Here is a 26395-nt window from a genome sequence, read left to right on the forward strand (position 1 = left end):
GGGCGGGGCCTCCATCGGCCACGCCCCCTACAAACCACACCCATTCATGAACAAACCACGCCCATTTCATCCACAAACCACGCCCGTTTATCCTCAAACCACGCCCCTTTCCCAGCACCGCTGGTCCCGCCCCCCGCTCAGGCCCCGCCCCTTTTTCTCACCTGTGGGGGCGGAGCCAGTGCGGCTCCGGCGGCCGCGGGTGAGCGGGGCCGGGGATTTGGGGCATTTTGGGGCATTTTGGGGATTTTTGGGGGGTTTGGGGGGCTCAGGGGGGGTCGGGGGTCACCCCGGGGGGGCTCAGGGGGGGTTGGGGGCGGGGGGGGCGCAGGTTTGGGGTGGGGGAGGGGCAAAGTCCGCCCGGGGCAAAGTCTGACCTGGGGGGGGGGGAGGGGAACCGCAGCACCTGGGGACCCCCGGGACCCCCCCAGGGACCCTAAAATATCCCCAGAGACCCCAAAATACACCCGGGACCCCCCTGACCCCCCCGGGACCCCCCAGACCCCCCCGGTTGCCATGGAGACGCTGCGTCGCTGCTTCCACGGACGGGTAAAGCCCCTCCCCCTCTCCCCTCCCCCCATTTCGGGGGGTCCTGACCCCTCCCCCTCCCCAATTCGGGGGTCCTGACCCCCCCCAGCCCCCCGGGGGGGGTCCCGTCTCCTATTCCCGGCACAGGAACCCCCGCGAGGGGAGGGAGGAGGAGGAGGAGGGGGCGGAGCCAATGGTGCGGCTGCCGCGCCCCCGGACACGCCCCCGGCGCAGACCACGCCCCTGGCTCCACCCCCTGGCCACGCTGGCCCTGGGCTCGGCCACCGCGTTCCTATTGGGTACGGGAGTCCGGGGCCACGCCCACTGGGGGCTCTGCCCCTCTGTGACCCCACCCCCTGTGACCCCACCCCAGTAACCCCTCCCCTCTGTGACTCCACCCACTCTGACCCCGCCCCCTGTGACCCCACCCCCAGGGCTGTTGGTTGCCGGCCTTGGCCACACCCCCTGCAAGGGCGGGGCCGTGGGGGCGGGGCCTCTCCCGGGAGGCTCCACCCCCGATTTGGTTTGGGGCGGGGCCAGCGCGGAGGCTCCGCCCCCCCGGCCCCGCCTGCGGGAGCTGCTGCGGCGACACCTGAGGGAGGAGAGGGTGGAGCAGTGGGCCAGGTGAGTGACCACTGACCGCTGAGTGACCGCTGACCACTGAGTGACCACTGAGTGACCAACAGTGACCACTGACCGCTGAGTGACCACGACCGCTGAGTGACCGCAGTGACCGCTGAGTGACCACTGAGTGACCAATGAGTGACCACTGACCGCTGAGTGACCATGAGTGACCAATGAGTGACCACTGAGTGACCGCTGAGTGACCACTGACCGCTGAGTGACCACTGAGTGACCAACAGTGACCACTGACCGCTGAGTGACCGCTGAGTGACCCGAGTGACAACAGTGACCACTGAGTGACCAACAGTGACCACTGACCGCTGAGTGACCGCTGAGTGACCAACAGTGACCACTGAGTGACCACTGAGTGACCACCAGTGACCACTGACCGCTGAGTGACCACTGAGTGACCAACAGTGACCACTGACCGCTGAGTGACCGCTGACCGCTGAGTGACCATGAGTGACCAATGAGTGACCACTGACTGCTGAGTGACCACTGAGTGACCAACAGTGACCGCTGACCGCTGAGTGACCACTGAGTGACCACCGAGTGACCACTGACCTCTGAGTGACCACTGACCGCTGAGTGACCACTGAGTGACCACTGAGTGACCACTGACCGCTGAGTGACCATGAGTGACCAATGAGTGACCACTGACCGCTGAGTGACCACTGACCGCTGAGTGACCAATGAGTGACCACTGACCATCACTGACCATCCCTGACCACTGCTACCCCCTGTGACCCCTGTGACCCCTGACCCCGCTGTGACCCCTGTGTGACGCCCGCCCCTTCCCCGCAGGGAGGTCAGCTCGGGGCCGCACGGGGCGGGTTCGGGGCGTGGCCGAGCTCTCGCCCAATCAGTGCTGAGCGCCATGGCAGGGGCGGGGCTGAGCCGGGCCTGGAGCCGCCCCCAGCCCCTCCCCCTCCCAGTCCGGTAATGGGGGGGAAGATGGGGGGTCAGGGGTCACTGGGGGGTCACAGAGGTCATTGGGGGGGTGGAGATCACTGCTGGGTCACTGGGAGGTCATGGGGAGGTCATGGGGGTCACCAAGGGGGTTTGGGGGGTCATGGGGGGGGGCAATGGGGAGGGGTCACAGGAGGTCAAAGGTCCCTGGGGACAGTGGGGGGCGGAGCTGACCCCTGACCTTTGCCCTTTGCCCCCAGGGGGGCGGTGTCCCTGGCCTGGGTGGGGCCGGGGGGGGCGGAGCTGGAGCGGCTCCCGCTGGACCCGGAAGCGTTCTGCGCCTGGAGCGCCCCCGGCACCGCCACCGTGAGTGACCCCTGACCCCCGTGACCCGTGACCTCTGACCCCAGCCAGCTGACCCCTGCCCCCCGCAGGGCGGGCTGGTGTACGGGCACTACGGGCGCCCCCAGGACCTGGCGGAGCTGCGGGCGCGGGGGGTGACGCTGCCGGGACACCTGGCGCTGCTGCGGCTGGGGCGGGGCAGCCCCGCCCAACAGGTACGGACACGCCCACAGCATGGGGGACCCGCCCACCAACTGGGGGAGGGGCTGGGGAGGGACGGCCCCGCCCAACAGGTGAGACCTGGACAGGTGAGACCCCAAAAATTGGGGGGAAAGGGACCCCAACCCAAAAGTGAGACCCCAAAATCGGGGTGGGGGTTGGGATGGGGGTTGGGTGGAAGCCCCGCCCCCATTGCCGTGCCCCGCCCCCATTGCCGCGCCCCGCCCCCAGGTGGCGGCCATGTTCCACGCGGGGTGCTCGGGGTCCTGCTCTACCCCGACCCCCGGGACGCGGCCGGGCCGGGGGGGGGCCCCGGGCTGGGGGGGGGCACGACCCCCACCCTGCACGTGAGTGGGGGAGGGGCGCTGGGGGGAGGGGGGCGGATTTGGGGGGGCTGGGAGGTGCGGGAGGGGCTGGGGGTCTTTGGGGGGTGTTTGGGGTCTCTGGGGTGAATTTTGGGGTTGTTTTGGGGGTTTTTGGGCAGGTCAGGGGTATTTGGGGAGGGGTCTCGGTCTCTGATGTCCCGGCAGCCATATTGGAAAGGCAGCCATGTTGGAAAGGCAGCGATATTGGAACAGCAGCCATATTGGATTGGCAGCCATGTTGGAATGGTGGCCATGTTGGATTGGCAGCCATATTGGAAAGGCAGCCATATTGGAAAGGTGGCCATGTTGGATTGGCAGCCATGTTGGAAAGGCAGCCATATTGGAATGGCAGCCATGTTGGATTGGTGGCCATGTTGGATTGGCAGCCATGTTGGAACAGCAGCCATGTTGTCCTGATGGGGGGCGGGGTCTGCGCGGTATTTTGGGGGTTATTTTGGGGGTCTCTGGGGTATTTTGGGGAGGGGTCTCAGTGTCTGATGTCCCCCCAGGTGAAGGAGGGGCGGGGTGTGAGGGGGGGTCGCTGGGTGTTTTTGGGGGGTATTTGGGGTATTTTGGTTCATTTGGGGGTTATTTTGGGGGTCTCTGGGGTATTTTGGGGGTTATTTGGGGGTCTCTGGGGTATTTTGGGGAGGGGTCTCGGTCTCTGATATCCCCCCAGGTGCAGGAGGGGGCGGGGGACCCCTTCAGCCGGGGGTTCCCCTCCTTCCGCGGCCACGCCCCCGGGCCCCCCCCGGGGGTGCCCCCGATCCCCGCCCACCCCCTGAGCGCCGCCACGGCCATGAGGCTGATGAGGTACGAGAGACCCTTCCCCAAATTAACACAGACCCCTCCCCAAATTAACCCGGGACCCCCAAATTAACACAGACCCCTCCCCAAATTAACCCGGGACCCCCAGAGTAACACAGACCCCTCCCCAAATTAACACAGACCCCTCCCAAATTAACCATTAACCCTTAAATTAACCCGGGACCCCTCCCCAAATTAACCCGGGACCCCTCCCCAAAGGGTCCCATCCCCTCTGCCCCTCCCCATTTCCGGGTCCTGGGGGGGGTCTCACCCCTCTCCCCTCCCCCGCAGGTCCCTGGGCCCCCCCCTCGCCCCCCCGCGCTGGGGGGTCCCGGGGGGGTCGCTGCGGTTCCGGCCCCGCCCGGGGGGGCGGCGCCTGCGGCTGCGGGTGGGGGCGGGGACGTGCCCCGGGACCCTCACCAGCGTCTTCGGGGCCCTGCGGGGGCGCCTCGAGCCCGGTGAGGGGCAGGGCGGGGGGGCGGGGCCGGGGGGGCGGGGCCAGAGGGGGTGTGGTCACTCGGGGGTTTTGTCGTCAGGTTGGGTGTGGTCAGTGGGTGTGGTCAGTGGGTGTGCTCGTGCTGGAAGGGGCGTGGTCATGGTGGTTGTGGTCAGAAGATGGGCGTGGTCATGCGAGGGGAGGGGCCAAAGGAGGGCGGGGCGACAGGAAAATGGGGATGGGTGAAGTGGGTGTGGTCAGTGGGGCGTGGCCAATGCGGTCTCGTTTTTGGGCGTGGTCAGAGCGGGCGGGGCAATGAACAGGCGTGGCCAATGGGGTTCAGAGCTGGTGGGAGTGGGCGTGGCCTCGCTGACGGCGGCCCCGCCCAGACTGTTACATCATCGTGGGGGCCCAACGCGATTCGCTGGGGCCAGGGGCGGCGGCCTCGGGTGTGGGCACCGCCCTCCTGCTGGAGCTCGCCCAGTTCTTCGCCGCCATTGGCCGAGAGGGTGAGAGGGGCGGGGCCGGGGCTGAGCGGGGCGGGGTCCCCGATTTGGGGTGCGGCTGAAATTGGGAAATTTGGGGAAATCGGGGAATTTGGGTTTTCCCAAACTGAGGGGGGCGGGGCTTCCGAGGGTGGGGGAGGGGCCATCAGCGAGGGGGCGGTTCCCAAACAGGGGCGGGGCCATGGGGGGAGGGGCCAGGCATGAATTTCCCCTCCCTTGGGTGCTCCCCCCTAATTTTGGGGGGGGTCTCCCCCACCTTTGGGTGCCCCTCCCTCATTGGGAGGGGTCCTCCCCTTCCCCCTGACCCCGCCCCTGCCCCGCCCCCCGGCCCTTCCCCCAGGGTTCCAGCTCCGCCGGACGCTCCTCTTCGTCAGCTGGGACGGCGCCGAGTTCGGGCACCTGGGCGCCACCGAGTGGCTCGAGGTGACCCCGGGGTGACCCCCGTGACCCCCGTGACCCCGCCGTGACCCCCCGTGACCCCGCCGTGACCCCGCCCCTCCCCCCAGGGCTACCCCGACCTCCTGCACACCAAAGTCGCCGCCTACGTCAGCCTGGACCGGCCCGTGCTGGGTGCGCCCCTCCCCCAACCGGGGATTTGAGGGGGGGTCCCCGCCCCTCCCCCCCCCTGACCCCTCCCCCCCCCCAGGCGCCGATCGCTTCGTGGTCCGGACCAGCCCCACCCTGGGGCCGCTGATCGAGAGCGCCCTGGAGCAGGTGGGGGAGGGGCGGGGCGGGGGGGGGAGGGGACGGAGGGGTGGGGGAAGGGCAGCCCCTCCCCCCCACGTCACCGCCCCTCCCCCAACCAAAGGTGGAGAGCCCCAACGAGGGCGGGAAATCCCTCCTGGAGCAGCTGCGGCGGCCGGGGCGGGGCTGGGAGAGCGACGTGTGAGTGGGGACACACCTGGGCACACCTGGGCACACCTGGGGACACCTGGGGGCACACCTGGGGACACCTGGGGACACACCTGGGCACACCTGGGGGGACACCTGGGGACACACCTGGGGACACCTGGGGACACACCTGGGCACACCTGGGGGCACACCTGGGCACACCTGGGGACACCTGGGCACACCTGGGGGCACACCTGAGGACACCTGGGGACACCTGGGACACACCTGGGGACACCTGGGGACACACCTGGGCACACCTGGGGACACCTGGGCACACCTGGGACACACCTGGGCACACCTGGGCACACCTGGGACACACCTGGGGACACCTGGGGACACCTGGGGACACCCTCAGGTGTCCCCCTGCCCCACCCGTGTCCGTCTGTCCCCCAGGATCCGCCCCCTGCCCCCCGAGAGCGGTGCCTTCCCCTTCACGGCAGCCGCGGGGGTCCCGGCGCTGGAGCTCGGCTTCGATGAGGTGAGACCCCCAAAGCGTCCCCAAAATGTCCCCAAAGTGTCCCCAGGTGTCCCCAGGGTGATCCCCGATGTCACCAAGTGTCACCAAGCATTCCCACCCCTCCCCTGTGTCCCCCTGTCCTTGTCCTCGGCTGTCCCCATGTCCGGACCGTGTCCCTGTGTGCTCTCCGTGACCAAGTCCCCTCTGTCCCCTCTGTGTCCCCAATGTCTCCCCACGTCCCCACAGCTCGTGTCCCCCTGTACCCGTGTCCTCCCTGGTGTCCCCTCATGTGACAGTGTCCCTGTGTCCCCATGTCCCTGTGTGGCAATGTCCCTGTGTGACCATGTCCCTGTGTGACCGTGTCCCCTGTGACCGTGTCCCCCACTGTCCCCCGGTGTCCCCCCATGTGACAATGTCCCCGGTGTCCCTGTGTCCCCATGTCCCTGTGTCCCCGGTGTCCCTGTGTGACCGTGTCCCTGTTGTCCCCCGGTGTCCCCCCATGTGACAATGTCCCCGGTGTCCCTGTGTCCCCATGTCCCTGTGTCCCCGGTGTCCCCGGTGTCCCCCCATGTGACAATGTCCCCGTTGTCCCCGGTGTCCCCCCATGTCCCTGTGTCCCCGTTGTCCCCGGTGTCCCCCCATGTGACAGTGTCCCCCATGTCCCCGCAGGCTCCGGGCGGCAGCGGCAGCGCCCGCGCGGCCCTGGGCACCCCCGAGGACACCCTGTCGCGGCTCGGAGCGCGGCTGCGGGGCCGCCTCCCCGCCGTGGCCCGCGCCGTGGCCGCCGTGGCCGCGCAGCTCCTGCTCCGCCTGGGCCACGACCCGCGGCTGCCGCTGGAGCCCGCGGCCATCGGGGACGCGCTGGTGCGGCAGCTGGCGCCGCTGCAGGTGCGTGTAAACCAGTATGGACCAGTACGGACCAGTATGGACCAGTACAGATCAGTACAGACCAGTATAGACCGGTATAAACCATTATAGACCAGTACAGAGCAGTGTAGACCAGTACAGACCAGTCCCTCCCAGTCCCCCCCAGTATAAACCAGTATAAACCAGTATAAACTAGTATATCCCAGTATAAACCAGTATAAACCAGTACAGAGCAGTGTAGACCAGTACAGACCAGTCCCCCCCAGTATATCCCAGTATATTCCAGTATAAACCAGTATAACCAGTATAACCAGTATAACCAGTATAACCAGTATATCCCAGTATATCCCAGTACATACCAGTATATCCCAGTATAACCAGTATATCCCAGTATATCCCAGTATATCCCAGTATAACCAGTATAACCAGTATATCCCAGTATAACCAGTATAACCAGTATATCCCAGTATAACCAGTATAACCAGTTCCCCGTACATACCTGGCCCAGTACCAGTCTCTCCCGGTATACGCCAGTATCTCCCCGTATAACCGTATAACCGGTATATCCCAGTATAACCAGGCTGAACCGGGGCTAACCGTATATGGCCGTGAGTGCCACCTGTGTCACCTGGGGTCACCTGTGTCACCTGAGTGTCACCCGGGGTCACCCGGGGTCACCTGGGGTCACCTGTGTCACCTGAGTGTCACCCGGGGTCACCCGGGGTCACCTGAGTGCCACCTGAGTGCCACCTGAGTGTCACCTGGGGGTCACCCGGGGTCACCTGAGTGTCACCTGGGGTCACCTGTGTCACCTGAGTGTCACCCGGGGTCACCTGAGTGTCAGCTGGGGTCACCTGTGTCACCTGAGTGTCACCCGGGGTCACCGGGGTCACCTGAGTGTCACCTGAGTGCTACCTGAGTGTCACCTGGGGGTCACCCGGGGTCACCTGAGTGTCACCCGAGTGTCACCTGTGTCACCTGAGTGTCACCTGGGGTCACCCGGGATCACCTGAGCGTCACCTTGGGTCACCCGGGGTCACCTGTGTCACCTGTGCCACCTCTGTGCCAGCCCTGCCCCCTCCCGGTCCCTCCCTGTCCCTGTGTCCCCACCCCTGACCGTGTCCCCTGTGTCCCTGTCCGTGTGTCCCTGTCCCTCTGTCCCTCTCACAGTGTCCATCTGTCCGTCTGTCCCCGCAGGCCGAGGCGTCGCTGCTGTCCCCGTTCGTGTCCCCTCTGGTGTCCCCGTTCCGTCACGTCCTGCTGGGCCGGGGCGGGCACACGCTGGCGGCGCTGGTGGCCGAGCTGGGGACAGCGCGGGGGACACCGGGGGGTGGCACGGGGACACCGGGGGGTGGCACGGGGACACCGTGGGGACAATGAGAGAACACTTTCGGGGTCAGCAAAGGGACACCTGGGGACAATGAGGGGACACCTGGGGACAATGAGGGGACACCAGGGGACAGCAAAGGGACAGCTGGGGACAACCTAGGGACACCTGGGGACAATGAGAGAACACTTCGGGGACAGTGAGAGAACACTCGGGGACACTGAGGGGACACTCGGGGACACTGAGGGGACACTCGGGGACAGTGTCCAGCTGCGGCTGGCGCTGCTGGCCTGGACCCTGCGCGGCACGGCCGGGGCGCTGGCGGGGGACAGCGGGGACATCGGGGACATCGGGGGGGGCCTCGAGGACAGCGGGGACTGCGGGGACATGGGGGGGGCTGGGGACGGCTGGGGGGGCCTTGGGGACACGTGGGTTTGGGGACATGGGGGGTGACCTTGGGGACACTGGGGGTGGCTTTGGGGACACGGGGGGTGGCTTTGGGGACACTGGGGAGGACAGGTGGGGCTATGGGGACAGCTGGGAGCGGGGTGGCCCTGGGGACACCGAGGGGGACCTTGGGGACAGGAACGGGGATTTTGGGAGGAACGGGGATTTTGGGGACACTCGGGGCCGGGGGGGCCCTTGGTGACACTTTGGGGATGGGGGAGGGGCTCGGGGGTGCCCCTGGGGACACAGCCCCGCCCCCTCATTTGCATCAGCTGCATTTATTGGCCGTGACCGGAATTGGGACAATAAAAGCAGTGGGGCCACGCCCATCGGTGACCACGCCCATCGGTGACCACGCCCGTTTATGGACACGCCCATGTGGCCATGCCCGTGTTGGCCACACCCACTCATGTTTGGCCACTCCCATTGGCGGCCACGCCCCTGAGATCTGCCCTGTCCAGGCCCCGCCCCTCAAGTCATTGGTGGGTGGAGTTTTATTGTCCTGGCAGCCATATTGGAAAGGCGGCCATGTTGGATTGGCAGCCATATTGGAAAGGCAGCCATATTGATGGGCAGCCATATTGTCCTGGTGGCCCTATTGTTCTGGCATCCATATTGGATTAGCAGCCATGTTGGATTGGCAGCCATATTGTCCTGGCAGCCATGTTGGATGGGCAGCCATATTGGATGGTTAGCCATGTTGGATTGGTGGCCATCTTGTCCTGGTGGCCATCTTGTCCTGGCGGACATCTTGTCCCGCAGCCATCTTGTCCCGGCAGCCATCTTGCTCCCCCATCCATCCGTGTCCCTTAGCGCCTCTCCCCGGCGGCCATCTTGCCATGGGCGTGGCCAGGGGTGGTGTCAGCACTGGGGGTCGCCTTTGGGGGAGGGGCTCTGCTGCCCGGCCAGCGCCACCCCCATGCGCAGCAGGTCCCTGGGGAGGGACACGGGGGTCACCCCACGCGCCCCCGCTGCCCCCAGACCCTCTGTGCCCCCCCAGATCCCCCCATTGCCCCCCATTCCCCATTGCCCCCACTGCCCCCCACTGCCCCCCATTGCCCCCCATTGCCCCCATTGCCCCCACTGCCCCCCCCCATTGCCCCATTGCCCCCCATTGCCCCCATTGCCCCCCATTGCCCCCCACTGCCCCCCATTGCCCCCCATTGCCCCCCCACTGCCCCCATTCCCCCATTCCCCATTGCCCCCATTGCCCCCATTGCCCCCATTCCCCCCATTGCCCCCATTGCCCCCCCCCATTGCCCCTTGCCCCCATTGCCCCCATTGCCCCCATTGCCCCATTGCCCCCCATTGCCCCCATTGCCCCCCACTGCCCCCCATTGCCCCCACTGCCCCCACTGCCCCCCATTGCCCCCATTGCCCCCATTGCCCCCCCATTGCCCCATTGCCCCCATTGCCCCCATTGCCCCCATTGCCCCCCATTGCCCCCATTGCCTCCATTGCCCCATTGCCCCCATTGCCCCCCATTGCCCCCCATTGCCCCATTGCCCCCCATTGCCCCCCATTGCCCCTTGCCCCCCATTGCCCCCATTGCCCCCATTGACCCCCCATTGCCCCATTGCCCCCCCATTGCCCCCATTGCCCCATTGCCCCCATTGCCCCCCACTGCCCCCACTGCCCCCCCATTGCCCCATTGCCCCCATTGCCCCCCATTGCCCCCATTGCCCCCATTGCCCCATTGCCCCCATTGCCCCCCCCCCATTGCCCCCCATTGCCCCCATTGCCCCCCCCCAGTTCCCCCCATTGCCCCATTGCCCCCATTGACCCCCATTGCCCCCCATTGCCCCCATTGCCCCCCATTGCCCCCATTGCCCCATTGCCCCCATTGCCCCCCACTGCCCCCCACTGCCCCCCATTGCCCCATTGCCCCCCATTGCCCCCATTGCCCCCATTGCCCCCCATTGCCCCCATTGCCCCCCATTGCCCCATTGCCCCCCATTGCCCCCCCATTGCCCCCATTGACCCCCATTGCCCCATTGCCCCCATTGCCCCCATTGCCCCCATTGCCCCCATTGCCCCCATTGCCCCATTGCCCCATTGCCCCCACTGTGCCCCCCATTGCCCCCATTGCCCCCCATTGCCCCCATTGCCCCCATTGCCCCCATTGCCCCCCTTATTGCCCCCCATTGCCCCCCCCATTGCCCCCCATTGCCCCATTGCCCCCATTGCCCCCATTGACCCCCATTGCCCCATTGCCCCCATTGCCCCCCATTGCCCCCATTGCCCCCATTGCCCCCCATTGCCCCATTGCCCCCATTGCCCCCCATTGCCCCCCACTCCCCCCATTGCCCCATTGCCCCATTGCCCCCATTGACCCCATTGCCCCCATTGCCCCCATTGCCCCATTGCCCCCATTGCCCCCCCCCCATTGCCCCCCGTACTCGCCGCGCAGCCGGGCAGCAGCTCCAGCCCGGTGACCCCGAGGGGCTCCAGGTGCCCCCCCGAGGGGGGGGTGGGGGTGGGCTCGGCCTTGGGGGGGGTGGGCTCCAGGCAGGAGGGGGAGGGGCTGCGGGGATAGAGGGGGGCGGGGTCAGAGCCGTGACCTGGGGACCCCCTGCCCAAAACCAGGTGTGGGGGACCCCCCAATGAACTCAGGTGTGGGAGACCCCCTTCCCAATGAACTCAGGTGTGCTGCTGAGACCCCCTGAGTTAATTCAGGTGTGCTGGGACCCCCCGCCCTGAATTCAGGTGTTTTGGGACCCCCTCCCCGTGAACTCAGGTGTGCTGAGACCCCTCCCCACAGCGCACCCAGGTGTTCATTCCCCCCCAGGTGTGCCCAGGTGTGCCCCCAGGTGTGCCCCCAGGTGTGCCCCCAGGTGTGCCCCCAGGTGTGCCCCCAGATGTGCCCAGGCGTCCCCAGGTGTGCCCCCAGGCGTGCCCAGGTGTGCCCCCAGGTGTGCCCCCAGGTGTGCCCCCAGATGTGCCCAGGTGTGCCCAGGTGTGCCCCCAGGTGCGCCCAGGTGTGCCCAGGTGTGCCCCCAGGTGTGTCCCCAGGTGTGCCCCCAGATGTGCCCAGGTGTGCCCAGGTGTGTCCCCAGGTGTGCCCAGGCGTGCCCAGGTGTGCCCAGGTGTGCCCAGATGTGCCCAGGTGTGCCCAGGTGTGCCCAGGTGTGTCCCCAGGTGTGCCCCCAGATGTGCCCAGGTGTGCCGAGGTGCGCCCCCAGGTGTGCCCCCAGATGTGCCCAGGTGTGCCCAGGAGTGCCCAGGTGTGTCCCCAGCGCGTGCCCAGCAGTGCAGCATCCGCAGGTGCCGCGCCGCACCGGGCAGGCGCTGCGGGTGCCGGAGAGCCGGTAATCCTGCTCGATGGCGTTGATCACGTGGGGCGGGCTGCCAGCACGCAGTATAGCCGGTGATAACAGTGACAGCATGATAAAGCACACCGGTAATCCTGCTCGATGGCCTTGATCACCTGGGACAGGTGAGAGTATTGATAACATTGATAACATTGATAAATCACACTGGTAATTATCCTGCTGGATCACCTGCACAGGTGAGAGTATTGATAACATTGATAAATCACATTGATAATAATCCTGCTCGATGGCACTGATCACCTGGGACAGGTGAGGGGGTTTTGGGGCCATTTGGGGGTTTTTGGAGAATTTGGGATTTTGGGGGTTTTGGGGGGATTTTTGGGGTTTTTGGGGTCTCGGATTTTGGGGTGACTCACGTCCTGGTTGGACACGTCCCAGTAGGGCCGCTCCCCGAAGCTCAGCGCCTCCCATGAACCCGTTTTTGGGGCGATTTTGGGTTTTTTTGGTGTTTTTGGTGTTTTGGATGTTTCTGGGGTGTTTTGGGGGGTTTTGGGGGGATTTTTGGTATTTTTGGGGTCCCGGATTTTGGGGTGACTCACGTCCTGGTTGGACATGTCCCAGTAGGGCCGCTCCCCGAAGCTCAGCACCTCCCACATGACGATCCCGTAGCTCCAGGCGTCGCTGGCCGAGGTGAACGTGCGGAACGCGATGGCCTCGGGCGCCGTCCAGCGGATCGGGATCTTCCCGCCCTGCCCGGGGCCCCGAAATCCGTCAGGGGGACCCCAAAAACCGACAGGGGACCTCGAAATCCATCAGGGGACCCCAAAAACCGACAGGGGGACCCCAAAACCCCCAGGGACCCGAAATCCATCAGGGGACCCCAAAAACCGACAGGGGGACCCCAAAACCCCCAGGGACCCCGAAATCCATCAGGGGGCCCCAAAAACCGACAGGGGACCCCAAAAACCGACAGGGGGACTTGAAAAACCACCAGGAAAACCCTAAAACCCCAGGAAATGCCACAAACACCAGGAAATGCCAAAAACCCCTGGGAAACCCCAAATCCCGCCCAGGAAACCCCGAATGACCTGAGAAACCCCAAAAAAAACTTCCAGGAAACCCCAAAAAACCCCAGGGAACACCAAACATGTGTGCCCAGGAAACCACAAAGTCACCCAGGAAACCTCAAATCTTCTGAGAAAACCCCAAATGCCCCCCTGGGAAACACCAAAAACCACAGAAACCCCTGGGAAACACCAAAAACCACCCAGGAAACCTCAAATCCCACCCAGGAAACCTCAAAAAACCCCAGAAAATGCCAAAAACCCCCTGGGGAACCCCGAACTGCCTGAGAAACCCCAAATTCCCCCGGAAGTTCCAAACCCACCAAAATCCCCCCAAACCTGCCAATGTTCCCCCCAAAATCCGTCAGAACTCCCCCAGAACCCACCAAAATCCCCAAAATGTGCTGGAATCTCCTGAATCTCCCCCAAACCCACCGGGACCCCCCAAACCCCGCGCCCGGGGGTCTCACCAGGGAGCTGGTGTAGGTGGGGTCGCTGTCCCTGTCCCCGTCCAGCGCCCGCGACAGCCCAAAGTCGGACACCTGCGGGCAGGTGCGCGTCCGGAGGGGGGCTCCGCGCCCCAAAAACCCAACGGAGTTACCCCAAAATGTCCCAAAAACACACTGAAATCCCCCAAAACCTGCCAGAATCCCCCAAAACCCCACTGAAATCCCCCAAAACCCCCAAAACTCCCCAAAATCACCCAAAACTCCCCTAAATCCCCCAAAATCCACTGAAATCCCCAAAACCCCCCAAAATTTCCGCCAAACCCTCCCACCTTGCAGACCAGGTGCGCGTCCACCAGGATGTTCCACACCCCAAAACCCACCAGAACCCCAACCCAAACCCCAATCCCCCAGGTGCGCGTCCACCAGGATGTTCCTGGCGGCCAGGTCGCGGTGCACGAAGCCGGCCTCGGCCAGGTAGCGCATCCCGGCCGCGATGCCGCGCAGCATGGCCACCAGCTGCAGCGGGGACAGCGTCCCCTCCCGGCCCTGGGGACATCGAGGGGACACAAAGTGACGTCCCAGGTCATGGGGACATCGAGGGGTGACACAGAGCATGGGGACATCACGGGGACATCACACACAGAGCACGGCCACCAGCTGGAGAGGGGACAATGTCCCCTCATGGCCCTGGGGACACAGAGCATGGCGCCAATGTCCCCAATGTCCCCAGTGTCCCCAATGCCCCCATTGTCCCCTTGATGTCCCCAATGTCCCCGATGTCCCCTTGGTGTCCCCAATGTCCCCAGTGTCCCCAATGTCCCCAATTACCCTGACACCCCCAATGTCCTCAGTGTCCCCAGTGTCCCCAGTGTCCCCTCGGTGTCCCCAATGTCCCCAATGCCCCTGACACCCCCGATGTCCCCGATGTCCCCTGGGTGTCCCTGATGTCCCCAATGTCCCCGATGTCCCCAATGCCCCTGACACCCCCAATGCCCCTGACACCCCCGATGTCCCCTGGGTGTCCCCAATGTCCCCTGGGTGTCCCCCCGATGTCCCCAGTGTCCCCAATGTCCCCAATCTCCCCGATGTCCCCCAGTGTCCCCACCCTGAGGAAGGCGTCCAGCGCGCCGTGCATGAGGAACTCGGTGACGATCATGGCCGGGCTCCGCGCGCTGACGACGCCGCGCAGCCGCAGCACGTTGGGGTGCAGGAACTGCGCCATGCGCGCCGCCTCGCGCAGGAACTCCCGGCGCTGCCGCTCGCCCGCGCCGCCCTTGAGCGTCTTCACGGCCACCTCGGCCTCGGGCTGGCCCGGCAGGCACAGCCGCCCGCGCCACACCTCCCCGAACTCACCTGGCACAGGTAATGTGGGTAAATGTATCCGAAATATGGAAAAATGCCCAAAAATACCCCAAATCCTGATAAATGCACCCAAAATATGGTTAAATACACCCAAAACCCCACCCACACCTCCCCGAACTCACCTGGCACAGGTAAATCACACAAACACACCCAAAATATGGAAAAACGTGCCCAAAAATACCCCAAATCCTGATAAATGCACCCAAAAATACCCAAAATAGGAATAAATCCACCAAAACCCCACCCACACCTCCCCGAACTCACCTGGCACAGGTAAATCACATAAACACACCCAAAATATGGAAAAACGCGCCCAAAAATACCCCAAATCCTGATAATTGCACCCAAAAATACCCAAAATAGGAATAAATCCACCGAAACCCCACCCACACCTCCCCGAACTCACCTGGCACAGGTAATGCGGGTAAATGTATCCGAAATATGGAAAAACGCGCCCAAAAATACCCCAAATCCTGATAATTGCACCCAAAATCCCACCCACACCTCCCCGAACTCACCTGGCACAGGTGGGATCCCCCCAAAATACCCCGAATCCCCCCAAACCACGGCCCCAGGTGTGTCCCAGCTGTCCCCAGGTGTGTCCCAAGTGTGTCCCAGGTGTATCTGTGATGTCCCCAGGTGTCCCCAGGTGTCCCCAGGTGTGTCCCAGGTGTGTCCCCCCAGGTGTGTCCCCCCAGGTGTGTCCCAGGTGCCACCTGCGCCGATGACCTCCTCGATGGTGACGCAGGTGACGTCGATCTCCTGCGCGAAGTCCCTCAGGGCCACCTCGGGGTCCTCGTAGGTCAGGGGGTCGATGTAGAGCTTCCCACCTGGGGGGGGGACACACCTGGGTCACACCTGGGGTCACACCTGGGGTCACACCTGGGGTCACCTGGGGACACCTGGGGTCATCCTGCGTCACACCTGGGGTCACACCTGGGGTCACACCTGGGGTCACACCTGGGTCACACCTGGGGTCACACCTGGGGTCATTTTCGGGCCATTTTTCGGGCCATTTTTTGGGCCGTTTTTGGAGCCATTTGGGGACATTTTTTTGGGAACATTTTTGGGGACATTTTTGGGGCCATATGAAGACACTTTTGGGGTCCTTTTTGGGGCCATTTTTGGGAACATTTCTGGGAACATTTTTGGGGACATTTTTGGGGTCATTTTTAGGGACATTTTTGGGTCAATTTGAGGACATTTTTGGGGCCTTTTTGGGGTCATTTGGGGCCAATTTGGGACACTTTTGGGGTCATTTTTGAGGACACTTTTGGGGGCCATTTTTGGGGACATTTGGGGACATTTTTGGGGCCACTTAGGGCTGTATTTTGGGCCATTTTTGGGGTCTTTAGGGGCCATTTGGGGCCCATTTTTGGGGCCATTTTTGGGGGTATTTTGGGGCCATTTTTGGGGCCATTTTTGAGGCCGTTTTTGGGGGTATTTTGGGGCCATTTTTGGGGCCGTTTTCGGAGCCATTTTTGGGGGTATTTTGGGCCATTTTGGGGCCATTTTTGGGGCCGTTTTTGGAGTCTCCTTACCAGCCCCCCCGGGGTTGGGGTCTCGTCGCTGTTTCTCCGCCCGGAGCCGCCAACGCCTGCGGCGCGGGGACGGGGGGGGGACACCGGGGATGGAGACCCCAAAGGGACCCCAAAACACCCCAAAATAACCCAAAACACCCCAAAATACCCCAAAATCCACCCCAGGCACCCCAAATCCCCTCCAAACCCCCCCAGACCTCCTCAAATCTCCCGAAATCCTCCCCAATGCTCCCATAATCCCCCTCAATTCACATTGGAACCCACTCAAATCCCCCCAAATCTCCCTGAAATCTCCCCGAAAACCCCCTCCAGATCCCCCCCCAATTTCCCCAAATCCCCCCAATTTCCCCCCAGACCCCCCAGTCCCCACTCACCTGAGGGTGAGCAGGGCCCCCAATAATCCCCTAAATCCCCCCAATTCCCCACCAAATCCCCCCAAATCCCCCCAAACCCCCCAATTCCCCCCAAATCCCCCAATCCCCTGAGCGGAGCGCCCCCACAATCCCCCCCCCACCCCCCAAATCCCCCCCCAATCCCCGCTCACCTGAGCCCCAGCAGGGCCCCCAATAATCCCCCGAATCCCCCCAATTCCCCCAAATCCCCCCAATTCCCCCCAATCCCCCCAATCCCGCTCACCTGAGCCCCAGCAGGGCCCCCAATAATCCCCTAAATCCCCCAAATCCCCCCAAATCCCCCCAAATCCCCCCAATTTTCCCCAATTTCCCCCAATCCCGCTCACCTGAGCCCCAGCAGGGCCCCCAATAATCCCCCAAATCCCCCCAATTCCCCCCAATTTCCCCAAATCCCCCCAATCCCGCTCACCTGAGCCCCAGCAGGGCCCCCCCCAGCAGCGCCAGCACCAGGAGCCCCCCCAGGGCGGCGGCTCCGGCCACGACCCCCCCGGGCCCCCCCCGGGCGCCCTCTGCAGGACAGAGCGGGAAACGCGGGGGTTGGGGGACTTTGGGGGGATTTGGGGTGGGGATTTGGGGGATTTGGGGTGGCTTGTGGTATTTTTGGGGTGATTTCAGGGCAGTTTTTGGGGTGATTTCAGGGTCATTTCAGGGCAGTTTTGGGGTTATTTCGGGGCAGTTTTTGGGGTGATTTCAGGGCTATTTCAGGGCAGTTTTTGGAGTGATTTCGGGGCTATTTTGGGGCGGTTTTTGGGGTGATTTCGGGGCGTTTCAGGGCAGTTTTTGGGGGGATTTCGGGGCGGTTTTTGGGGCGGTTTTGGGGGTATTTTTGGGGTGATTTCAGGGCAGTTTTTGGGGGTATTTTTGGGGTGATTTCGGGGTGGTTTTTGGGGTAGTTTTGGGGTGATTTCGGGGCGTTTCGGGTCTCTCACCGCTGCCCGAGGCACTGACCATGGTCTCAGGGGTTATGGGGGTTATTTTGGGACAGTTTTTGGGGTATGTTTGGGGTGATTTTGGGGCGGTTTTTGGGGTGATTTTGCGGCTATTTCGGGGCTATTTCGGGGCGGTTTTGGGGGTATTTTTGGAGTGATTTCGGGGCTATTTCAGGGCAGTTTTTGGGGTATTTTTGGGGTGATTTCGGGGCGTTTCAGGGCAGTTTTTGGGGTGATTTCGGGGCAGTTTTGGGGCAGTTTTTGGGGTGATTTCAGGGCGGTTTTGGGGCAGTTTTTGGGGTGATTTCGGTTTTTGGGGCAGTTTTGGGGGTTATTTTGGTTTTGGGTTTTTGGGTGCCGGGGCTATTTCAGGGCAGTTTTTTGGGGTATTTTTGGGGTGATTTCGGGGCGTTTCGGGTCTCTCACCGCTGCCCGAGGCGCTGACCACGGTCTCGGGCCCGAAGTCGCCGTAGCCGCCCTCGGAGCGCGCTCGGACCCGCACCCCGTAGAGCCCCCCCCGGCGCAGCCCCCCCAGCTCCGCCCGCGGCCGCGGCACCGTCACGAACTGGGGGGGCCCCTCCCCGCCCCCCACCTGCATTGGGGGGGCAGCGTCAGAAAAAAACCCCAAATAGACCCCAAAATAGACCCCAAAATAAACCCCAAAAACAACCCCAAAATAAACCCCCAAAACAACCCCAAAACACCCCAAAATAAACCCCAAAATAGACCCCAAACTCCCCCAAAATAAACCCCAAAAACAACCCCAAAATAAACCCCAAACAGCCCCAAAATACCCCCAAAACAACCCCCAGCTGCAGAGGGGCAGCAGTGTCAGAAAAAGCCAAAAATACCCCAAAATAAACCCCAAAATACCCCAAAATAAACCACTGCAAAAAAACGCAAAACACCCCAAAATAAACCCCAAACACCCCCAAAATAAACCCCCGCAAAAAACCCCCAAACCCCCCGAAACCTCCCCAACCCCCACCAAACCTCCCCCTAAATTCCCCCCCAAACCCCCCAATTTTCGCCCCCAAGCCCCGCCCCCCGGCCTCGCCCCCAGGTCCCGCCCCCGGCCCCGCCCCCGGCCCCGCCCACCTTCTCGTACACCTTCACCTCCCAGTCGAGCACGGGGGGGCCGGGGGGGCCCGGCGGGGGGCGGGGCCAGGCCAGGGTGACGCCCCCGGCCCCGCCCCCCACGCGCACCACGTCCCGCACGGGCGGCGGCACTGCGGGAAATGCGGGAAATGCGGGAAATGCGGGAAATGCGGGAAATGCGGGAAATGCGGGAATTGGGGGGATTTGGGGTGGTTATGGGGGGTGGGTTTGGGTGGTCCTGGGGAGGATTTGGGGGGGGTTGGAGGTTTTTGGGTTTTGGGTTTTTGGGGTTATTTTGGGGTGGCTCTGGGGGGGTCCCGAGGGGGGTTTGCGGAGTGGTTATGGGGGGGTTTGCAGGGGATTTTTGGGGGGATTTTGAGGTGTTTTGGGGGTGATTTTGGCTGTTTCTGGGGTGATTTTGGCTGTTTTCGGGCTGGTTTTGGGGTGATTTTCACTGTTTTTGGGGTGATTTTGGCTGTTTTCGGGCTGGTTTTGGGGTGATTTTGGCTGGTTTTGCGGTATTTTGGGGTGGTTTTGGCTGGTTTGGGGTGATTTTGGGGTGATTTTCCCTGTTTTTGGGGTGATTTTGGCTGTTTTCGGGCTGTTTTTAGTCTCTCACCGTCAGCCCCGGCGGTGACGTTGATCTCGGCCGCGGGGGGCTCGGGGGGCGCTGACCCCGGTGACCCCGGCGGCGCGCTGACGCCGCTGCGCGCGCTGACCCGGAAGCTGTAGGTGACCCCGGGCCGCAGCCCGGCCGCGCTGACCGCGGGCGCGCGCAGCCCCTGCGGCGCGGGGGGCGGGGGCCCAGGCCAGGGGCCCGCAGGGGCCGCACGCGCCGGGGGCGGGGCCTTCGCCGCGGGGGGGGGGCCGGGGCGGGGCAGGCGCGGCACGTCACGTGGTACCGCAGGTCGGCGCGCTCCGCCCCCGCGCGGGGGGGGCTCCAGGAGAGGCGCACGCGCGAGCCGTTCACGTGAGCCTGGAGCGCGCGCGGCGCCGAGGGCGGGGCTGCGCCGGCGGGGGGCGGGGTCAGGGCAGGAACCCGCCCAGGACACGCCCAGACACACCCAGGGACCCCAAATCCCCCCTCAGGAACCCCCAAACCCGCCCAGGGACCCCCAAATCCCCACCCAGGGACCCCAAACCCGCCCAGGGACCCCCAAACCACCCCAGGGACCCCCAAATCCCCCCTCAGGAACCCCCAAACCCGCCCAGGGACCCCCAAATCCCCACCCAGGGACCCCCCAAACCCCCCCAGGGACCCCCCCGCCCAGGACCCCCAAACCCCAGGGACCCCAAATCCCCCCTCAGGAACCCCCAAACCCGCCCAGGGACCCCCAAACCCCCACCCAGGGACCCCAAATCCCCCCTCAGGAACCCCCAAACCCGCCCAGGGACCCCCAAACCCGCCCAGGGACACCCAAACCCGCCCAGGGACCCCCAAATCCCCCCCAGGAACCCCCAAACCCGCCCAGGGACCCCCAAACCCCCCCAGGAACCCCCAAACCAAGGGACCCCCAAACCCAGGGACCCCAAACCACCCCCCAGGAACCCCCAAACCCCGCCCAGGAACCCCCCAAATCCCCACCCAGGGACCCCCCAAATCCCCTCAGGAACCCCCAAACCCCCAGGGACCCCCCAAATCCCCCTCTGAGAGCCCCAAAACGCCCCGAATTCCCCCCCCAAATCCCCCCCAAAATCCTCCCAAAAACGCCCTGCATCCCCCCCAAAAGCCCCCAAATGGCCCCCCAAAATGCCCCGAATTCCCCCAAACTCCCCAAATCCCCCCAAAGTCCCCCAAAATACCCCAAAAATCCCAATAAAACCCCGGAATCTTCCCCAAAACATCCCAGATCCCCTCCCCCAAAAAAACCCAAAAATCCTCCAAAAATGCCCCAAAATCCCCCGAGCCCCCCGGCCCGCGTAGCGGAGCAGGGCTCCGGCGCTCCCTCGCCCGCGGCCCGGTAGAAGCCGGGGCGGCAGCGGCAGCCGGCGGCCCCGGGGGAGGGGGCTTCGCTCTGGGGGGGGCAGGGCCGGCAGCGACCCCCGCCCGGCTCCGCCTTGAACGTCTCGGGGGGACACGCTGGGGACACGGGGGGGGCGGGGTCAGTGGGAGCGGCCAGAGACCCCCAAAAATAACCCAAACACGTGAAAAGGCCGTGAAAATCCCCAAAACACAGCCCAGAACAGCCCAGAGACCCCCAAATAACCAAAATACCCCAAAACAGCCCAGAAATCCCACACAGACCCCCAAATAACCCAAACACGTGAAAACGCCGTGAAAATCCCCAAAACACAGCCCAGAACAGCCCCAAACAGCCCAGAAATCCCCCACAGACCCTCAAACAGCACAAATCACACAGACCCCCAAATACAAAATACCCCCAAAACAGCCCAGAAATCCCCCACAGACACCCAAAAACACCCCAAAACACCCAAAATCCCCACAGACCCCAAAAACCCAAACCCGGAAAACGCATGAAAACGCAAAACACAGAGCCCAAACAGCCCAGAAATCCCCCACAGACCCTCAAACAGCACAAATACCACTAAAACACCCCAAAACAGCCCAGAAATCCTACACAGACCCCCAAATAACCAAAACACCCCAAAACAAACCAAAAATCCCCCAGAGACCCCCCAAAGTACCTAAAACACCCTAAGCACCCTAAAATCACCCCAAAACACCCTGAAAACACCCCGACAACACCCTAAACACCTCAAATACTGCAAAACACTCTAAAACACCCCAAAACACCCCAAAACCCCACCAAAACACAACACCACCACCTCAAGACACCCTAAAACACCCCAAAACACGCCAAAACCACCCCAAACCACATGAAAAAGCGCCCAAAACCGCACCAAAACACCCTAAAACATCCCCAGTCGCATGAAAACACCCCAAACCACCCCAAACACCTCAAAACACCCTAAAACACACCAAAAAATGCCCTAAAAACCACAAAACACAGCAAAGCCACCCCATAAAACACCCCGAAATCCCCTGAAATGACCGAAAACCAATCCCAAACTGGCGCCGGCACCTCGTCCCACGCCCCATAGAACACCATAAATCATCACCCCAAATCCCCGTAAATCACCCAAAATCCCCGTAAATCACCCAAAATGCCCGTGAAATCACCCCAAAATCCCCGTAAATCACCCAAAATGCCCATAAATCACCCAAAATCCCCGTAAATCACCCAAAATGCCCTGAAATCACCCAAAATGCCCTGAAATCACCCCAAAATCCCCGTAAATCACCCAAAATCCCTGTAAATCACCCAAAAACCCCATAAATCACCCAAAAACCCCATAAATTACCCAAAATCCCCGTAAATTACCCAAAATCCCCGTAAACGCGCAACACCCCATAGAACACCGTATCCCAAAACCCCATAAAACAAATCCGTAAATTACCCAAACGTAAATACCCATAAATCAAATTACCCAAATTCCCCGTAAATCACCCAAATTCCCCGTAAATCACCCAAACACCCCCATAAATCCACCCAAAACCCCTTAAATTACCCACAACACCCCATAAAACACCATAAACCCACACCCAAAATCCCCGTAAATCGCCCCAAACTCACGCCGGCACCCCGTCCCTTCACTCGGCTCCATCCCCACCGCACAGACACATCCCAGGGCAGGCGGCTCGGCCCAGCGCCCGTCCTCCCGGCAGTACATCAGCGGCGCGCCGCGGGCGGCGGGCACGGCGCCGGCACGCACTCGCCGGCCACGGGGCGCCACGAGCTCGGCGGGCACGGTGGCGGGGAAGCGCGCGAGGCGCGCGGCGGCCGCGGGCAGCGGCGGAAGAAGAGGCGCACCGAGCAGCGCCATGCACGCGCCCAGGTCCTGGAAGGCCACGTAGAAGCCGGCGCGGCTCAGCGGGCCCAGCCGCAGCACCTTGCGGTTCACGCGGCCCCGCGGCCCGCCGGCGCGCCAGGTGCTCGGCCGCCACCGTGTCCACCTTGACGTACGGGTTCTCCATCCACGGCGGCGACGTGGCGGCCGCCGTGTCGGCGTCCGACTCGTGGTAGAACACCGAGAAGGTCTCCTTGCAGGTGCGGGGCGGCGCCGGGCGGCTGCGGCGGCGGCGGGCGGGGCCCGGGGGGCGGAACGGGCGGGGATGGAGCGGGTCGGGGTGGTTGTCATGGAAACTGAGGGGTTTTGGGTCGTTTCCCTGGAGATCGATGGGTTTGGGGTGGTTGTCATGGAGATCGATGGGTTTTGGGTCGTTTCCCTGGAGATCGATGGTTTTGGGGTCACTTCCATGGAGATCTGTGGGTTCACGTTCGTTTCCATGGAGATTGACGGGTTTGGGGTGGTTTCCATGGAGATCAATGGGTTCAGGATCATTTCGGTGGAGATCGACGAGTTTCGGGTCATTTCCTTGGACATCGAGGTGTTTGGGGTAATTTCCATGGAGATTCAGGTTTTTGGGGTCGTTTCCATGGAAACGGATGGCTTTTGGGTAATTTCCTTGGAGATCCAGGTGTTTGAGGTCGTTGCCATGGAGATCGAGGTTGCCGAGGGCATCCCCATTGCCCGGGGGACCCCTGGGGGCGTGTCCAGGTGTGTCCCCAGGTGTGTCCCCAGGTGTGTCCCCAGGTGTGCCGCCCCAGGTGTCCCCTGCGTCCTGGGCAGGCTGTCCCTGTCCGTGTCCCGTGTCCCCCGTGTCCCCCGCGTCCCCCGGGTCCCCCGGGTCCCCAGGCTGTCCCTGTCCGTGTCCCGTGTCCCCCGCGTCCCCCGGGTCCCCCCGAGGCTGTCGCAGGCCATGACGGTGAACCGGATCTCCGCCATCACGGTGGTGGCGGCGCCGCGGGGCACCCAGCGCGACCGGAGCCAGCTGTTCTGGGCGGGGCCGTGGGCGGGGCTCCAGCCGTTCTGGGCGGGGCCCCGGCCGCGCGGAGGGGCGTGGTCCCGCTCGGCCCCGCCCCCGCCCCGCCCCGAGCACACCTCGAAGGTGCGAACGGCCCCGCCCAGCTCCGCGTCCAGCGCGCTCAGCTCCTCCCACTGCCGGACGGACGGACGGACGGACACCGGCGGGACAGGGGGACAGAGGGACAAACGGTGAGCGGGGCTGGCGACCTCCTGTGCCCCCAGGTGTCCCCAATGTCCCCAGGTGTGTCACCTGTCCCTCCCCAGGTGTCCCCAGGTGTGTCCCCATTGTCCCCAATGTCCCCAGGTGTCCCCGGTCCCTCCCCAGGTGTCCCCAGGTGTCCCCAGGTGTCACCTGTCCCTCCCCAGGCGTCCCCAGGTGTGCCCCAGGTGTCCCCAGGTGTCACCTGTCCCTCCCCAGGTGTGTCCCAGGTGTCCCCAGGTGTCCCCAGGTGTCCCCAGGTGTCCCCCTGTCCCTCCCCAGGTGTGTCCCAGGTGTCCCCAGGTGTCCCCAGGTGTCCCCTGTCCCTCCCCAGGTGTGTCCCAGGTGTCCCCAGGTGTCACCTGTCCCTCCCCAGGCGGGTGCACCGTCCAGCGCAGGTCGCTCGTCTCCAGCCGCGTGTCCAGCAGCGTCTCTGGGGGGCGGGGGGTCAGAGCGGGACCCCAAAAATCCCACAAACCCCAAAATATCCCACAAAACCCCAAAATCAGCTCCAAAACTACAAAATATCCCACAAAACCCCAAAATATCCCACAAACCCCAAAATATTCCTCCAAACCCACAAATATCCCCACAAAACCACAAATATCCCACAAAACCACAAATATCCCACAAACCCCAAAATATCCCACAAACCCCAAATAGTCCCCCAAAACTCCCAAAATCAGCTCCAAAACCACCAAATATCCCACAAAACCACAAAACATCCCCCCCAAACCACAAATATCCCACAAACCCAAAGTATCCCACAAAACCACAAAAATCCCACAAAAGCCAAATATCCCCCCAAAACCCCCAAAATCAGCTCCAAACCCCAAAATATCCCACAAACCCCAAATATCCCACGAAACCACAAAATATCCCCCCAAAACCACAAATATTCCATAAACCCCAAAATCAGCCCCAAAACCCAAAATCAGCCCCAAAACCCCCAAATCTCCCCCCAAAAACCCCCAAATCCGCCCCTGAGCCCCCAAATGCCAGACCCCCCCCCAAATCCCGGGGGTCTCGGGGGTCCCGGGGGGGGTTTTTGGGGTCCCGGGGGTTTGGGGTCCCAGGGGGTTTGGGGTCCCAGGGGGGGTTTGGGGTTTTTGGGGTCTCGGGGGTCCCTGGGGGGTCACTCACCCTCCTCCGCCAGCCCCAGGGGGACCCAGAGCCACAACAGCCACAGCCCCATGGCGGGGGGTCCCCAAATCCGGGGGGGTCCCCAAAATCCGGGGGGGTCCCCAAAATCCAGAGGGGGATCCCAAAATCCGAGAGGTCCCAAAATCCAGTCAGGGATCCCAAAAATCCGGGGAGATCCAAAATCCACAGGGGGGGTCCCAAATCCAGAGCGGGGTCCCAAAAATCTGGGAGGTCCCGAAAATCCGAGGAAGTCACAAAAATCCAGGGAGTGGTCCCAAAAATTCGACGGGGTCAGAAGATGCAGGCAGCGATCCCAAAATCCGGGCGTTCCAAAAGTTTTTGGTGGGACCCCAAAATATCGCAGAGAGTTCCAAAAACTCCGGGGGGGATCCCCAAAAAACCAAAAAAACCCCCGAGGGTCCCCAAAACGCTCCGGGAGGGGCCTCAGAATCTCCACGGGGAGCCCAAAAAATCCACGGGAACCCAAAAAATCCACGGGAACCCGAAAACCCAAAGGAGGATCCCAAAAAGGATCCGAGGAAATCCCAAAAATCCCGGCGGGGATCCCAAAATCTGAGGGGATCCCAGAGCCCCAGAGGGTCCCCAAATCCCCGCGCGGGTCTCGGGGCTCCCGCCGCCGTTTTGGGGGCGATTCGGGCGCGTTCGGGGCGGGCGGGGCCGCCCCCGCCCCTCCCCCCCCCCTCCTGGGGGTCGCGGGGGTCGCGGGGGGGGAAGGGGGGAGGGGCGGGGTCCCCCCCCCACAGGAAAGGAGCCGCCCCCGCCCCCCCCCACAGGAAAGGATCCATTGTTGCGGCTTCCGGAGAGCCCGGGGGGGCTGGGGGGGCTCAAATGGGACTGGGATGGACTGGGATGGACTGGGGGAACTGGGAGGGGATTGGGGGGATTTAGGGGCACCGGGATGGACTGGGGGGAACTGGGAGCAACTGGGAGGGGATTGGGAGAGGCTGGAGGGGCTAAAATGGGACTGGGAGGGAACTGGGAATCACAGAGTGCAGCACTGGGATGGACTGGGAGGGACTGGGGGTGACTGGGAGGGGATTGGGGGGCACTGGGGGGAACTGGGTTGGACTGGGGGGGACTCGGGGGGGCTAAAATGGAACTGGGAGGGGATTTAGGGGCACCGGGATAGACTGGGGAGCACTGGGGGCAACTGGGGGGAACTGGGAGGGAATTGGGAGAGGCTGGGGGGGCTAAAATGGGACTGGAGGGATTGGGAATCACAGACTGCAGCACTGGGATGGACTGGGAGGGACTGGGGGTGACTGGGAGGGGATTTAGGGGCACTGGGAGGG

At 63.4% G+C, this 26395-nt stretch overlaps 2 protein-coding genes across 2 annotated transcripts; one reads left to right on the plus strand and one right to left on the minus strand.

The window, feature by feature from the left end:
• Positions 1 to 513: 513 nt before the first annotated feature.
• TFR2 (transferrin receptor 2) lies at positions 514 to 8728 on the plus strand. Its single transcript, XM_030970584.1, has 17 exons — positions 514 to 546; positions 635 to 824; positions 960 to 1149; positions 1954 to 2088; positions 2319 to 2424; positions 2493 to 2615; positions 3664 to 3797; positions 4083 to 4249; positions 4617 to 4736; positions 5074 to 5156; positions 5240 to 5303; positions 5380 to 5447; positions 5542 to 5618; positions 6018 to 6102; positions 6751 to 6993; positions 8146 to 8315; positions 8539 to 8728. The coding sequence occupies exons 1-17, from the start codon at positions 514 to 516 to the stop codon at positions 8726 to 8728; spliced, it is 2178 nt and encodes a 725-aa protein (XP_030826444.1).
• A 2542-nt stretch (positions 8729 to 11270) lies between these two features.
• EPHB4 (EPH receptor B4) lies at positions 11271 to 25696 on the minus strand. The gene is given in 20 exon segments (XM_030970585.1): positions 11271 to 11294; positions 12001 to 12059; positions 12596 to 12743; positions 13529 to 13600; positions 13837 to 13866; positions 13937 to 14053; positions 14613 to 14860; positions 15586 to 15699; positions 16411 to 16466; positions 17233 to 17332; positions 18179 to 18344; positions 18851 to 18981; positions 19470 to 19632; positions 20767 to 20930; positions 22447 to 22778; positions 22780 to 22936; positions 23617 to 23732; positions 23805 to 23872; positions 24302 to 24372; positions 25083 to 25696. Coding segments are annotated over 20 exon segments (2388 nt in total). The 5' UTR covers positions 25135 to 25696.
• Positions 25697 to 26395: the final 699 nt, after the last annotated feature.

This window comes from Camarhynchus parvulus, unplaced genomic scaffold (assembly GCF_901933205.1).
Source record: "Camarhynchus parvulus unplaced genomic scaffold, STF_HiC, whole genome shotgun sequence".
Taxonomy (NCBI): Eukaryota; Metazoa; Chordata; class Aves; order Passeriformes; family Thraupidae; genus Camarhynchus; species Camarhynchus parvulus.

Coding starts and splice junctions, on each gene's coding strand:
- TFR2 (XM_030970584.1), top strand. CDS start 514: ATGGAGACGCTGCGTCGCTGCTTCCACGGACGG. Junction 547..634: donor GTCGCTGCTTCCACGGACGG/GTAAAGCCCCTC, acceptor GACCCCCCCCAG/CCCCCCGGGGGGGGTCCCGT. Junction 2,089..2,318: donor CCCCTCCCCCTCCCAGTCCG/GTAATGGGGGGG, acceptor CTTTGCCCCCAG/GGGGGCGGTGTCCCTGGCCT.